At 35.6% G+C, this 17,012-nt stretch overlaps 1 protein-coding gene across 1 annotated transcript; it reads right to left on the bottom strand.

The window, feature by feature from the left end:
- Nucleotides 1-4,150: 4,150 nt before the first annotated feature.
- LOC131606876 (probable ribosome biogenesis protein RLP24) lies at nucleotides 4,151-6,189 on the bottom strand. Its single transcript, XM_058878971.1, has 5 exons — nucleotides 6,078-6,189; nucleotides 5,773-5,882; nucleotides 4,847-4,960; nucleotides 4,605-4,741; nucleotides 4,151-4,507 (listed from the first exon to the last, which is right to left on the bottom strand). Exons 2-5 carry the CDS (start codon nucleotides 5,851-5,853, stop codon nucleotides 4,345-4,347), a joined length of 495 nt encoding a protein of 164 aa, XP_058734954.1. The 5' UTR covers nucleotides 5,854-5,882; nucleotides 6,078-6,189; the 3' UTR covers nucleotides 4,151-4,344.
- Nucleotides 6,190-17,012: the final 10,823 nt, after the last annotated feature.

Here is a 17,012-nt window from a genome sequence, read left to right as displayed (position 1 = left end):
GAGGGAGATGTCAAGCCAAAGACACGTGTTTTGTAGCCAGCCAGAAATTAAATCTTACAGGATAATTATTTTTATTTTTTTATTTATTTATCAAATAATAAAATGTATACATAGTGCAAGGTTTTGTATAATTGAACTTCTTAAATTAAAAAAAAAATCGCATATCACCTCATGCATCTTTCACGCAGTATCGAATGGCAAAAATGACTTCTATTTTTTGTAGATGCATCTTCAGAAACATCTTTTGTTTTGTTTAATGTTGTTTAATGTTTAATCTCAGAATACCAGAACAACAACGTGTAACCATAAAAGATCTATTCATTGGTTAAAATCGGCATTACATTGAAATTTCCAACAGAAAATTACGAAATCTAAGAACTAGAAATCTAAGAAATTACAATAGTAAAAACTATATCATCTGTTCCATGCATCATTTGAATGGCATCAATGTTATTTTCCACTTCATCCCACCAATGTTTTATTTCTCCAGTCTCAAGCGAGGTCCTTGTTCTAAACCTCTGGATCATTATGATGACTTCGTCGGATTTGTACTTCCCCTCTAACCAAGACATCAGAGTCCTCTTGAGTTGATCAATGGATGTTCCAAAATTTAATCGGCATCGGGGGTTTGAGAGGAGAGAAAACAACATGCCCATCCCTTTTGAGAAAAATCGGTACACGGGACGCTTGGATGATGTTCGCTGCCATGATGGTGGCTTTATGTGAGTCATTTTTGTGTTTGTGTTTGTGTATAATACAACCCTAGATATTCCAACTTTATAGAAGCCCTTGGTGAATATGGACCACACAATCTCTGTTACAGAAAGTTTCGTAGATATATCCACGGAAGGGTCATAGATTTCTCGTTTCGTAGATGTACCTACGAAAAACACCCATAATTGTCCAAATTAAAAACTTCCGTAGATACATCTACGGAAGCTTCCCTGTTTGTTTATTTTACAAAACTCAATGCAGTAGCAGTAGAAAGAAAAAGACATAAACACATAAACATATAAACTAATACTTGACAAAAAAGGTTTATATTGCAATGTTATAGAATGCATATATTACACTTTGAAACTAGAAAATACATCACAAGAACTGTCGCCGGCTAAATCTATTGGAGGTTCCAATCTTGAATTTTCGGCATTTGATTCCTTTTCGTTGTTGTTCAACCTTTCGAACTCGTGCATCTTATCCACAAAAAGATCCGACCACGTCTCGACAGCTTCTGTATGATGAAACGCCCATTCCGATGATATAGGTGGTATGGGGCATCCCGGTTTCAAGTACACTTGCACAAAATGTTTCGATTTTGCGAGCCATCCAGCACACATAATACGATTTTTTGGATTTGTAGGAGGTGTTGTGCGGAGCGGAAAAAAGGTTTCCAAAAAACCATAACGCATCAAGTCAATGCATACCATGTCATATGCGCATGCAATAAGATGTCTCATTTTCGGGATCTCATCCATTTTGAAATCGGTGCGTAAGCGCTCAACCTAGGAACAAGAGCTCCGTTAACCGATTCAAATTTAGCTTCGTCTCCAAATACCCGCGTGTATGAGTCTTTATGGTTCATCAACTCTTTGATAAGTTCATGACGGACAAGCTTATGGCCATCCTCTCCCTTACCAAGAAAAGTTGATACCGCCTGGAATCCGCAATTACCGTCCCCCGCCACATTGACGATCCGGTCGATGTATTTGTGCATAAAAATCGGCATCTCGTCGATGAATGGAATTTTTGGAGCAATATGTACCTCTTTGATTGATGGAATTTTTGGAGCAATATGTACCTCTTCGACTGATGAAATTTTTGTGGCAATAGGTGTCAGAGTTGGAACTTTCGGAGCAATAGGTGTAGGAGGCGGTTTGCTTATGCAAGCTCCTTTGTTTGAACTTTTTTGAGATTTATGAGTAAGTGAATCGGGAAAGAGTTTTTCGACGTGCTCACAAAATAAAGGAGACCATGATGTCGAGTTGTCATTCGGCGTAGGCTTCACTTTCTTCGGAGCACCCTTTGTCTTAGCCGGTTGAGACGCCGGTTTCATGTCGGTTGTTTCTGGAAATCCAATCTTCCGCAATTTTTCTTTGATGTATATTTCACTAAATCGAGAAACTTTTCACATACTTTCCGAAATTGCAATACGGCATCGACGTACAATTCTTTTGTCGAAGAACTTGTAATACGAGCCCATGCCAACATTATTTGGTCAACAACCACTCCGGGCTTCATCGATTTCCCACCTTCGGTCTCTAATTGTTTTGTCCCCATAGTGGGTTTAACTTTACTTCTCACATTACACGATGTACGATATTGACAAAGTAATGCATTAAAAGAAGGAAATACCTTTGTAATCGCATTCATCAAAGCGGTATCGCGGTCCGTAACAATCTCTTAAGGCATCTCAACTTATTTCTTCAAAAATGACCGACACACCTCCAATGCCCACCTAAAATTATCCTCTTTTTCACACTCCAGAAAAGCAAAGCCAATGACGTACGTCTTTTCGGTGGATGTAACACCGAACATCTCAAATAATGGAAGTCGATACTTGTTGGTCTTGTAGGTAGAATCGAGAAGGAGCACTGTCGGAAAAGTGTTGAACAACTTTATCGAATCCGGATGAGTCCAAAAAATATCTCAGACTGTAACCTCGTCATCGCAAGTTCTGTACCACGACACGTATTTGTTATCATCCAACATTTTCAACAGATGTTGCATCTCACTTATATCTCCCATACTCGTCTTATTATTGCGGTACCGTTGATTATACACTTGCCTTATATTCGATACGTTGTCGAGTTCCTTCCTTTTCAATGTGGCAAGTATATTTTTCGGTTGGACAAGATTCAAGGACATGCCTTTAATACAAGTCTTCTCTTCCGAATTGAGCCGACATACATTATGATGTCCTTGTAATTTTGCGCATAAATCATGGTTATGCAAACCACAAATAACAGAGAATCTCTACTTCTTGCTAGCTAACATGTAACAACGAATTTTAAATGGACACTCGCATTTTCTAGTACATGTGTCGTCTCTTTTAAAATTCTTTAGAGGAGGATGGTATTTCCCGCTTCTTTAGCATGACATTGTTACTAAAGGGTTTCTTCTTGCCGTACCATAATCCGATCTTCCTATTACCACACCAAAACCAATGTCAGTTGCATTCCTACAAATCCATGTTAGCATGCTTTCACGATCATCAAAGTCTTGCTTGCTATTAAAGTCACCGCAGACATCTACCTCATTTGCGACTACCCCATCAACACTCGTAGAAACATTGACTAAAGGAGTTAATTCTCTTGAGGTATTATCGGGGTGCACCATACCTATTTACAAATAATTGCCAAAATTACACAGAATTACAACACTGCTGGGAAAAAATAACACAAACATTGTTCCGTAGATGCACCTACGGAAGTGCTCATCTTCAACACGTTCCGTAAATGAATCTACGGAAGCAGCGTAACTTTTTTCACAAAAAATTGATGCATAATGTGAGCAATGCAGTGGTTGAAGATGAATATTTACCTGAAATTCAGACTTCCCTTGCTCCCTTTAATTTGTTGCACCAAAAATTTTGAGTTTTGGAGTGATATAAGGTATTAATGATGTAGGGTTTTTAGGGTGTGGAATATGGAGAGTTTGAAGAAATGTAACAATGGGGGAGTGATCTGTAGATGCATCTACGGAATAATGTGGCGCTAAGTCATTCTGTAGATGCACCTATGGAGCAATCTCTGAACTGAATTTATTTGTATTTTTTCCCATATACACTAGTTTAGTATACTTCCGTAGATGTATCTACGCAATGAATTAACTTTTTTGAAAAAATGGATGCTTCCGAAAGTGCATCTACGAAATCAAGGGACATATTTAAAATTCCGCTTGATGTGTAAGAAATCTATGCATTGAGAAATTATTTTTTTAGTGGTTGTTAATGCTCTCTTTGTTTTGCATTCAAAAACTAAATTTGTTTGTATTACTTTTATGTTCAATCAAACCAAGAATTCTGATAGAACACCATTAATGGAGTAAATTCGGATGTTCATTCTTATTTATCTAATTTCAACATGACTTAAAAATGAAAATAAAGTAGCAAGTATAAAGTTTCTTAGTTGTGTAACATTCTAACATGCAATGATCCAATTGAATAATAAGTATACTCATGATAAAATCAAAACATCCAAGGGGTATTACTAGTCTACTATCTCAAACTATTAAAACATTATCTAAAAACATCATCACAAACATATTCTCAAATAGTACAAAAATTCGTTTCAAAATTTCATCATTCACATTACTGATGGGCAACAAATCAACTTTTAATTTATATCACTCTTCCATCGCAAGATTTTGCTCTGATTGTTGTTGGGAAACAGCCACTTTGATCTTAGGCGGTTCCACCACTTTGACCTTAGGAATAGGAAGCATATGGATGCTCTGTAGCAACTCCTTAACGCCCTCCTTCTGAATCTTCAGCTTCTTGCCCTTCATCCTATGAGATTTAACAAAATGTCAGAAGAGAACGGAAAGAAAAACAGCCTGTAATAATCTTTGGGATATATCAATTAAAGTATGAGTTAAAGAATAACCTATTCATGTGGTGTCTCGCTTCCCTGTCGACTCTGATCTTTTCAATCTTTGGCATGATACCGAGGACAGTCTGAGCAAGATTCCTGTCGTATCTCTCAGGCCTGTTACGCTTCCTCTCAAACTCAAAGGTTGAATCCTAAAACAACAAACAAGAGTGTGAAGCCTCTCCAACCCAAGAGAGTAATTAACAAACACACACATACACAAGAGATTAGGACAAGGGAAATGGAATTTTATTTACCTGTGTCATATCCTTTCCATGCACTCGCCTATATGCCTTGGTCCATTTCACCTTACGAGGGTTCCTCTTCATTTTAAAGTTCTTGTGGCACTTAGATCTACAAAATCGAAAAATCTACAACAAGAATAGTTGTGAGACACTGTAACCATAAATAACATGTTAAGTGGAGCTACGAACAAACACACGCACAGAGCTTTTTTTTTCACTTTCGGGATCAGCCAGCCAGTTTAATATAAGAGTGAAATAGTGATAATTGATAAATTAGATAGATGATATGTACAAGCAATTTGAAGCTGCAACAAAAGTCTAGTTAGTAAACCCATCTAGATTGGTTTGATAAGGTGATTTGGAGGTTGAAGAGGGATATCTAAAAAGGGCCAATCGAAATCTATGTAACATTACTAAAATAAAATCTCGAATTACAGTGCACTTGACTAACTAGAACTTCAAAACTCTGGAGTAAGAAAACACCTTTAGACCGTGTTACTACTATCGGATAACAGAAAATAGTGGAAGACAAACAATCTGCTATGTGAAATAATGGATAGCATTGCAGACAAATAGCCAAAGAAACATCGCAGTTGAATCAAGTCAAGTATATATAACTTCACCACGAAAACTTAGGAAAATAGCCTATAACATATATAAAAACAATTTAAAATTATTTTATCTTTTGTTATAAAAATAGCCTGTGCAAGCTTATTTTGATAAGCACTTCTACTATAAGCTGCAAATAAACTGTTTATCCAAACAGGTCATTGTCAAGACAGAAGTAAACTAATTGGCAGCTAATCCCCAACAACGAAATTAAGATAGTGCCACCATTGCTGCTGCTATTTGACAACATTGTTTTCAGATACCTCAATCAAAATCAATAGATTCAACCAGAGTTAGGAGTATAATGATTTCTAGAATTAATAGCTTACCTTTGCATCATTGCGAACAAACTGGATTCCATGTCCAGGATATACAGTAGAAGAACAGAACCAGCATTTCTCCAATCTCATTGTGCCTCCAAACTAATTCAACAGTTTCACTGCAAAAACAAAAACCGATACAGTGTTGTATGAGTTGAATGACCTAACGAAAAAGTAAAGTAGCATTGATTTTCTTACAGATTATTGTATCTTAGTTCGAATTCGATTGAATAGAAAGTAAGCGATAATTGTATAATCGTAAACTAGTAATAAATTGAGAATGTTGATAGAAAAGATTGAGGTGGAAGATGAACCTGAGGAATAATGGAAGAAGAAGGTGGGGAAGACGATAAACCCAGAGGCGGTGTGGCCGCCACTTCTGTTAGGGTTACAGAAAGGGTTTTTCTAGTTCTTATTCAATATAATATCAAGGGGAGGGTTACGAGGGATTTATTTTATTTTATTTTATTTTAAATTGATTTTTTCTTATTTTATTTTAAACTAGTATGATATCCACCGTCCGTACTCCATACGGTTACCGTTGTGGCTGTGTTATTTTATTCAATATAGATATTATTGTAGAGGTAAATGTCCTAAATATAAGTGTGCAAAATATAAGAATTTATTTTTAGTAGTTTGGGCCATAGTATATATATAATGGGATTAGATAATAGGTTGAATTTAATGATGTAACACAATGCGCTAATATTTACGGATTAGCAGGGGGCCTCAGGCCCTACTTAGTTGACTGACAATGACAAAGGCTTGCGAAACTTAATGGCCCAAAAAGAATGACTCGAGGAGGGGGTCCCCAATGTCGTAATATGCTACATAGTAAGACATGGCGTTAGATTATATAGATATAAAAACAATTGACTCATATGGATTTAAAATGAAATACTTTCAGAAGAACCAGCGCAGTTATCGTGAATTGTAAAAGGTGCTTCGTTATCTTCAGGATCGGAATAGAAATCCTCATCGGATAAATATGCTATCAAGGCATCCAAACTAAAAGTTAATAAGTCTGAATGATTCATATACCAACTTTTTCGTGGACAGCCAGTCATTGCTTTTAAAAAACTTCAGATTACAACTGACTTACTCGCAAAAGGATCGTAATCGCTATCTTCATCTGAGTCGCTGTTAAAATCTGGATTGACTATGGGCATAAAAACAGGACATGGTGAATCTTCTGTAGGAATTGTAATAGGTGTTCTATCTATGACAGGTTCTGCAATAGAGGAAACCGGACGTGTGTTCACTATTGGAACATGTTGAGCAGGGGTTTTATTTTCCCTTGTAAACTTGGAACTTGATAAATGTAGTGTTTAGAAATGGTTGAATACAAACCAAAATTATATATGAGTTAGTTATGATAAAACAAAAGCCCTGGTCATTAAATTAGAAGAATGACATTTTAAGAAAATAAGAATTTGTACCTAGTTGGCTCTACTATGTTTGCCATCAAGTTACCATTGGTCGTTGATATATTAGCAGCTTTAGCAGGGAAATTTCGATTCAAATTGATGGCGAGATTTGGTACTCCCAACGGTTTTTTAGGCCTCCCACGAACTGACTTGCGACTCGCCGCATGTTTGTTTTAAGATATCCATGCGAAATGCATAATAATATAAATCACATAAGGCAGCTTTTGAGACATGCAATTTTCCTTTCCAATGAAATAATGGGAAGACGTAAATGACAACATATAAAGCTTTATAATTTAAAAACCAGTCAGCTTATGAACCTTACTTGGGATCACTGGAAAAACTTCCCGACTCATTGAATTTGTTGTGTTCCAAAGAATAACGATGTTGGTCATTTTCCATATTAGAAGGATCACCATTTTGAGTCGTAGAATCCGTAGAAAACTTAGACAACAAATTTGTTCCTAAGGAATCTAAATGGGCTGACTTTAAGTTTGTTCGAAAAGCATGTCTGCTTATGCTAGGTTCAGAACCTTGAAATCGTGCACTTAGCATAATACCTTCTTCCACGATTTATGCGACAGTCTTTTGGTTTTGAACGGAGGGAGTCAACTCAGACAAAGGTTACCTTAGTGTGAAGCAATTAGGAGAATTAAGACATGGATTTATTGCCACATGTTGGTGAGGACTATGTCTCTGACGCTTCGAATGATTTTCTTTCAGAATAAGTGATCTTCTTGCTCTTGCCTTTTTCCCAAAGATATCTGGGTCATTAATGTCCATGATTTTCGAAGGAAATATATGATCTGACAGAGTCTATAAACAAAGGTGTATTGGACTTTGATGTTAGTATTTAAACCATAGTGCAACCATATATAAAAAACAAATGTGATATTCCTAAAAGTTATGCTAACAGAATTACAATATGAAAAGCTAGAATGTCACATAGAATGTGTTTAAGAGACAACAATATTGGCAATAACCTTTGCATAGCCTTTTATATTTTTGACGTGGCAACTAAACTAAAGTATCACATATGCACATATCAATAACTTGTCAGAATTTGGCAGACATGGAGAATAAAATGGGAAGTTAATTAAGATTAACATAAGTACGTAACCAAGGAAGATGGACATCTTCAAACTTGCATTTTGCACATAAGTATGGCATTATAATAATGATGCACATTTTAAAAGATAGGATGTAGAAACAATCTTTTCTTACAAATAAATATAGTAGTGTGTGGCTACACTCATGAAACATTAAAAAATATACAACTTAGTAGCAATACCTGTCTTGCAGATATCATTTATCAGTTGGTTGAGAGCATGGCAAGAAACTGTAAAATTATGGGTGGATATGGGACTAAGTTGCAAGGGACACTTGATTAATCAATGGCAACAATATGCATACCAGGATAATCCAAAACTAGATAACTAAATTAAATTGAATCCTATATCCATATTGAAGCCTATATCCATATTATTTTGGAAAAAAAATAATATAAAAGGAATGGTGTAATTACGTGAAAGTAGTCATTTTTAATTAATTTGTTTTATCATATATATCAAGCTAAATAGTTTTAAAATAGTTAGCCTTGTTCAATAGAATGTGACTAACTTGGTTAGCATACAACTAAAATGTGTGTATAGGGATCTTAGACTATTTTGAGTATCCTAATTATCAACTTTCCAAAAGCCAGTAAAAGCACAAGGTACAGCAAACCAGTCAACCATGATTTGTGGTTAAAGAATGATTATTTTAGTATTTAATTTGACTTTACACCATAAAGTATATTTTTTTGGAAATAGACATGTCAAATAGTTTAGAGGATATTACTGCAATAAAGTAGTATAACATGGCAAGAGATTAGAGTAAAAACTTTTGCATTTAAGGATGATTAGACATGGAGTTTGAGAAGTTGCCAAAACTACTGCAAGCTGTCTAAAAATACAGCTCAGTCGATGCAGACAAATACACAATGATCAAGATGATAAAGCTGCCATATAGCATTTAGCTGCACAATCAACGATTATACACAATTTACATGAAAATATGTTGTTTGAAAAGCAAATAAGGGCATGGGTTTGCTGCACATTTTATCAACGATTATAAAGCTGTCATTTAGCATTAGCCAATGGAAATTTAATGACGTTTTGTTGAACCATTAGTGAGCACACAGTGCTTCACAAAGGACTGTGTTGAAACTGCCAATTACGGTAGAACGTGTTATATATTATAGGGTCTTGATTGTCAATAAAGTTTTATGGGGAGAATGTGTTTAAATACGTTATTTGAATGATTATCACACAACATAGATTGAAAATAATTGCTGGATGAACTATTTACACAATTCTAGAAAATACATTGAACCAATAAAGCTGATATGTCTGTGCCATTTATAATTTGGCATGAATAGATTGGAATATGAATGGAAAATATAGTGAACATCATAAATGAAGTTGACATAATAGATTCATTATAGAATACATAGCTGATGAGTTTAGTAGTACAAGATTGCATCAGACATCACAAAAATGCAAATTCTAACCCTTAAACATTTAGAATTCCTAACATTGTGGAATCATTTAGTACAAAACGGGTGTGAGCCAAATTATGCATAAAAAAAAGTGGGGTTTTGACATAGGACCCCTAATTACTGCTTTTTTATATGCTTGATCTTTCTTCCAGGCTTGACCTTAGTGGCAGACTGTATTGGAATAAGCTCTTCAGCCTCAATAAGGTCATTGACTGATGTTGAAATGGAAACCCTCTTGTCAAGAGTGCTGCTGGATTTTGCAGAAGGACTCCAAGCATGGTTTTCCGCAGCCGATGGTTGAGTAGACATTGACGGTTCAGGCTCAATTGTCATCTAAGGATGAGATAAAAGTGATATTAGAAAGTCAATATCATAGTGAGTAATTCTATGAACGAAAATAATTGAGTATGTGATATTTGATTCTCACAATTGGTTCTTTGGGATGATCGTTTGGGTCAGAAGTTGACATGTCAATAACAAAAGTATTCGAGGTATGCGACAATGAAATAGTACATGAGAGTCACAACCGAAACATGTATAAGAAAAGTAGCGTATCAAAAGTCAAACAAACATGTATTACCTTATATGGGGTTAGGTAGTTCTTAAGTTTATTGTATACATTATCCTAATTAAGTATTGTCACAATAGAAAACTGTTGGTAAGAGGATTGGTACTTGATACGGAATGCCATATCTCAATTCAACAAAACGTCGACATGAGCCGGCCAAATTTTTGGGTTGTCCTCTCCATTCTATTTTTTTCAATAAAGTTAGTTGGTTTTAGCAATACCTATAATAGAGTGATATATAAAATACAAGATTCATAAAAGGACATTAAATTCTCACCGCTTTCATGAGTTGCCTTATCTCCTTAGCGGACAATTTAGTATATGGTATACAATCCTTATCCAAAAGACAAAGGTTCCCTTAAAGCCATCATATTCAACTTCAACTTCTATTTTGAATCTATAATAGAAACGTGAGAAAGTTACTGCAGGCTACATACAATGACATTTCGTGTATGGATCATTAAGAAGTTAGAAAGGAAATGACTTACTTTGTTAGGAGGATTGTAGTTCATGATTTGTTTGCCATAATCTTCCCACCAAGCAACCTCAACGACATTTCCTTTAACATCACGTAAAGTGATATTGGTACAGGACTTCTTACCGCTACCTCCCATTTGTGTTTTAACAACTTCTCGTAAGACACCAATCACATCTATTAAAAATCAAGACAAACATAAAGGCAAATGTTATAAATAGCACATAGATGATAAACCAAACAAATTGTAATGAAAAACAACCAAACAGATAATAAATGACATTGAATAAGCAACCATATAACATATCAGCTTTGTAACATCCATTGAGAAAGTTTTCAATTGCATGAAAGTTGAATTTGTGTGTTGGAATTTTCTGGTATCTCAACATTGGTGATGGTAGTCCCTCCATTAAAGAGAAGCTTGAGCTGGTTGGACCAAACTTTGAAAGGGCCGTCATTAACCACAGGCTCACCATTATAAAGATAATAAGTTTCATGTTCCTTTATTTGATCAATCCAATCTTTATAGTCCCGACTCCTAGGGGTGACATGGATTTGGTCGGCCTGATATTTCAAAGAAGAAAAAATTAGCAAAAGCAAGTATAGCTCTAAACGTGTATACTACATGCATACCTTTCCATCTTGTATGACCATTTCTAGGTGTTGTTGCCCCGATTTCTCCTTAACCACCCACAGGTCAACCACCCTTATATGCATTTTCCACACCTGGTTTCCTTTTACCAGGTCCTTGATGAGAATGGGAGCCCTAAACATTGTTAGATTTTCAAAGCTGAAAAATGTTCACAGAAAAAACACGTTAACAAAATGCCCTAAAAACACGTAAAGTGTTAACCTTTACTTAACAAACACGGTCTCATAAGGTATAAGCTGCGGGGAAAACGGTCCAAAACCAACCACGAGGCATACAACATTACAGAAAAAATATAAACTCGGTAAATAAAGCAACATTACGGTTACAAAAAAACAATGTAACCATTGAACAACTTTACAGAACAATGGTGAAAATGAATGATTTTTACGGAACAAACATGTTCAAAACACATGATTTTTACGGAAGACATGATTATAACACATAAATATAAAAGTTCCATAAAAAAGAGAAAGTAATGGTAGTTACATGAGGAACAAAGATGGTTGAGAAAGTGTAATGGGATTCACATATTAGAACAAATAAAAAATGATGCTTTTACAAAGAAGCTATCAGGCCAAAGACAAGATGGGGAAGAAAGTGTTGTTAGATGCAAAGATGAGGAAGAAAGGAACCTGGTTCTTAGATGAAGAATGAAAAGCAATTGCAGAGTGTCATACCCTAAAATTTGCCTTCCATATTCCATTCACACTGATTCAAAATTCAAGACCCAAATCCAGATATTACTCATTCAAAAGCTCAGATGATCCACAGTCAACTGGTTTGACCTAAAAGTCAATCACAATCAAAGCATGGTCCAAGCCTCTGATCATTGATCAAACATCAAGTATAGAAGTGTATATCCATCATTTGATCAAAATTTGATCATGATTTATCAGTAGAAACTCAGAGATGAACAAATACAAAAAGGTTCAAATTAGGGTTTCTCTAGGAGAAAGTCAACCCAACTTTGACTGGGCATAACTTTCACATGGAACATCAAAAATTCCCCACTCAAAGCCTATTTTGAAGGAAATTGGATTCCCTACAACTTTGTCTCTCACAAGCCAGGGCTAGAAATGCTTCATTTGAGAGGTATGGTGCAAAAGATTACAGGTCATTTTCAAGCATCCTTCAAAAGCAGTTTTTTGGCAAAGAAGATATGATCAAGATAAAAGCTCCAAATGGAAAATATGTTCCAAAGTGGCTTGTAGAGGACATCCTGAGGTTTCCAAAAAGTCCTAGAACTCCCTCATAGCTTAAAAATTGAGTGAGATATGCTCGATCAAAGTTGGGTAATATTTGGAGGCAAAATGTGAAATAAGAAGGTTCAAATTGGAAAATTTTGCAAATGGGCCTATGGTATTATGATGCAATCTTGGTCCACAAGTCATTAGCATGCCCAAAATCATATGCCACGAAATTAAACATTTTTATTTGATCTAATATGATTTTTTTTATTTCATTTTTTAATGATTTAATTAAGATAAAAATCAAATATTTTTGTAAGGGAGATATTTTGATTGATTCCAATCAATATTAATGGCAAAATATAACACAATTTTCGTGATAATGGGATTGAGAAAGATTAACACAATATTTGCCAAATATAGTAGCTTATTATTCAAGAATAAAATCAATTTTCAGAAAACACGGCAAGAATGGATTTAAGGAGTTTTGGGCCCTTGTTGTAGACTGTTGAATGCTGTATAGGGCAAGTAACAAAAAAGATTTGGAAATATTGATCCGGGAATTATCGTCCTCAGAGATGGAGAGATGCCATTCAATAGTTTATATAGTTTCGAGCTTGGATTTGAATTAGCAAAAAGTAAACAAAGATATAGACAGGAAAGAATAACACATTCTTAGAAGAGAAATAACTTATCAGGAATGTAAATATATTCACTCTTCACAAACATACACTTACCAACCCGTTATACTCAACCTACGATACTCATCTATGTCATCACGTATCTCTCACATAAGCGTCCATCTCTGGAGCACAAACGAGATCATCTCACAACTAAGGTTATCTCTAACGCGAAGCTACGAGAACATCCGTGTTCTCGCGTCGGCGATCTCTCGCGCGCCGCTCAAACACGAAAGCATTAAGTACAGATACCCACAGTGAATGCTAGCTCTAAATCTATCTCTAGAGTTCAGAACCAACAGATTATCATCCCAGATAAGGATTCAAGAAGTTTATCTCTAAAGCAACCCAAATCCCCAACATAGAGCAAAAATCCAGAACAACATCAACACAGATTTGTAAAGCAAGTTAAACATAACATTATAATCGGTAAATATACATAAGATTCAAGTAAATATACAAACAAAACCCAACCACAGATAAGTACACAAAGAAGAAGAGAAATGAACCGAAAATCTCCCGGTTTGTCAGCTCCGTTCGACGCTCAATCCACCCCCAATCATCCAAATGCAACCTCCGAAGTTGTTTTCTAAGCTATTCTATCCAAAAAATGAAGGTTGATGGAGTTGGGAACAAATAACCCAAAACCCTAACCTAAAAATGTGATTTTTACCCCTATTTAACGAGCTGATATCTGTCATGGTCGCTCAGCGGAGGTACTCCCGCTTAGCGGCTGACAGCAAAAGTGAAATCTTGTTTTCGCCATAAATTGAGAACCGTAACTCCGAATTGCGCCCGGTTCGAAGCGTTGGAAAGCTTATTCAATGCTCTATCCAATAATGAATGAATGGAAACCAAAATGATGATTTTGGTCATCCTTAATTTGAGCCTATGGAAGTCCGCTTGACGGTGGCTAAGCGTGCGTGCACCAAAACTGCGAAATCGAAGTCGTGCCTCTGACACTTTATTCCTCAAGGCTCCAATAAGCATGAATACCTATAAAAACAAAGGAAAAACTATTAAATGGTATAAAAGTATATGAAAATACAACTACTCACAAAGTATACGTATTTATACACAAAACGGAGAATTATTCAAACAATATTAACAAAAGTACCGATAAGTGCCACTATTTACATACACAAAATAAATACATTTTGGCACTTATCATAGACCTAATTGAACCTCTATAAGTAGTTGATGGAGAGCAATAGACTATGGGACGAAATTCTGGGCAAAGAGGCATACTCAAGAACACCAAAATTCATCAAGAAACTTGGATTCGGTTTCAGAGGATCAAGAGGTTTTAAAGGATTCTGAGCATAACCACACGTTCCTAGGAGTATTCTGAGTCTATCTGGATCATCACTTGACCCCAACACCCCTAGATTATTCTCCATCGAGCCAAGGTATGTTGTTTTAAAGTTTTGATCGGTTAGGGTAATTCATGCATATCTATTGCAAATTGATTGTATATTTTGATTGTCCTCAATGCTGTGAACGTTTCTGGTTTGGTAATTTGGGATTTGTGTGGCTGAATCAAGAATCACCATTGTTGGCCGCTTAGGGTTTTAGGAGCTTTTAATTAGGGCTTTTTGCTAGGGTCAAAATTAGAGTAAACCAAGGGCAGGGTTGGATTCGTATGACTGAGACGGGTGGATTAGGGGTGTCGCGAAACATTTTCATGCTCCCATGTTCTATTCGCTATTTTTAGATTTTATTGCTACGAACGAAAACCATAGCTATTTCGTAGCTATTTCACTCTGAAATTTGCAGGTCTGGGGAAGAAGAAGGTAACGTGGCAACTGGCCACTAGTTCATTTGAAATTCGTGCGCGTTCTGGTTCCATTATTTGCATGATATATATTATTTAATGAATGCGTGTTTTAAACGCGTAAAACGTTTGGACGGGGTGGTTAAAAGCGTTGGGTGTATGACAGGGTGTGGGTTCGAGACCCCCCTTCAACATTTATTTTTCTAAAATTTCCAGTTCTTCATCCTATGCGCTTGCAGTCTCAGGCCTTACCATAGTCCCTCTAGATCTGACCATTAAGTCTCCACTAACTCAGATCTAATGCCCGGATTTGGTTCTCTATACCATAGACCCTCAAACCAATCACACTGAATCATAACCCTAATGAATTAAATAAACTTTAATTAATTTATTTGTTTTTAATTAAACCTTTTTAATATATTTGTCAACAATCATTTTTATAAATAAAATTAATATGTGATATTTATATTAAAAATTCTAATTTGTTGTTCGTTCCGATTAAATCAATTAATCGCTATGGGCAATAATGAATTTTAATTAAAATGTTATTTAATTAAAATATAATTAATTTCTATTTGGTTAAATGGTTTCGACTATCTTATTAGTCGCGATGATTAATCTTTCTATTTTTCTTATTCTAATTCGTTATTCTTTTTAATCGAATCAATCGATTACGAGGGGTAACGATACAAATTAAACTATTAAAATTCCTAAAAAATACTTTTATTCGTTATCAGTGATAATTGAACCTATCAATTAAAATTGGTAACGATACAATTATTAATCTTTTAACTATGGTAATTGAATCAATCGATTATTGCGGTTAATGGTGACATACTAAAATCAGGGTTGTACGCCCACTCTTAAAACACTTGTCTTTTTCAAACCACAAATTTCAAACTATGGGTTTTCATCCTTATTCAAAACTACGGTAGGCCATTCAAAAAGCATTCAAACCATCTCAAATCAAATTTCAACTCTAAGGGCGTACAACCCTTCCCCGAACTACGTAGACTCTGATCCTCCATAAGGAGGTATGTAGGCACTTGGCAACAAGGCGAGTCCCCCTCTTCCAAACTCTAATCATGTTCAAATAATTAGCCTTTCACTCTTAATACTCTCTGTCACCTTTCTTTATAAGCCTTGCCATAAACCTTTATCTTTGAGATGTTAGCCTTTAGGAAAGGGTTGAGGGTGCCTAACACCTTCCCTCGACCTGAATATAGTATCTTACCCTGATCTCTTAACTGCGTAGGTTTCCTATTCGCCTTGGTAGAATAGGTGGCGACTCTAAACCTTCAATTTTAGGGCAGGTTGCTACACAGAGAACTAAAGGTATGGAAGACAACTTCTTTGGAGAATGCTTGGGTTATGAGCTGCAAGTGTTGGACAATGCTTTTGTTGGAAGGAAGTTGAAATAATTGTGTGGGACCAATCAAATAGAGACACTTGCGACGTCGTTAGAAGAGAGCAGTAAGTATGAAAGACACAATTTGTTAATTACTTGCTTGACCTTTTAGCAGTGCAATTTAAATTTTTGAAATAAGGGCATTAATGGTGTTTTGGGCAATAGATGAGTAAATGCTTGATAGTATATAGTAGATAGTAGAAGTAGACAGTAGATAGTAGAATAGTAGATAGTAGATGCTTGATAGTAGATGTCATCTCACCATTTCACCATATGCTTGTGATTCCTAGCTAAATAATATCCCATCTTTAATTTTATTACAATTTTTAAATAAATTTAATTTTGAATTATTTACCTCTACAAAAGTGAAATTATTAAATCATTCCTATTACCACTCCGTTTGACCGGGTACTACAAATCCTCCCACCTGTTTGCTTTCTTAATCCAAACATACATATCCTTTGCCTCCACCGATTGTCCCGGGAAACAACAACATTCAAAGAAAACAAGAAAAACCCATTAATTAACACACTTAATTA

This window comes from Vicia villosa, linkage group LG5 (assembly GCF_029867415.1).
Source record: "Vicia villosa cultivar HV-30 ecotype Madison, WI linkage group LG5, Vvil1.0, whole genome shotgun sequence".
In the NCBI taxonomy this organism is placed as follows: domain Eukaryota; kingdom Viridiplantae; phylum Streptophyta; class Magnoliopsida; order Fabales; family Fabaceae; genus Vicia; species Vicia villosa.
Note: the sequence above shows the minus strand (reverse complement) of the source record. Positions and strands in the feature narration are given on the sequence as shown.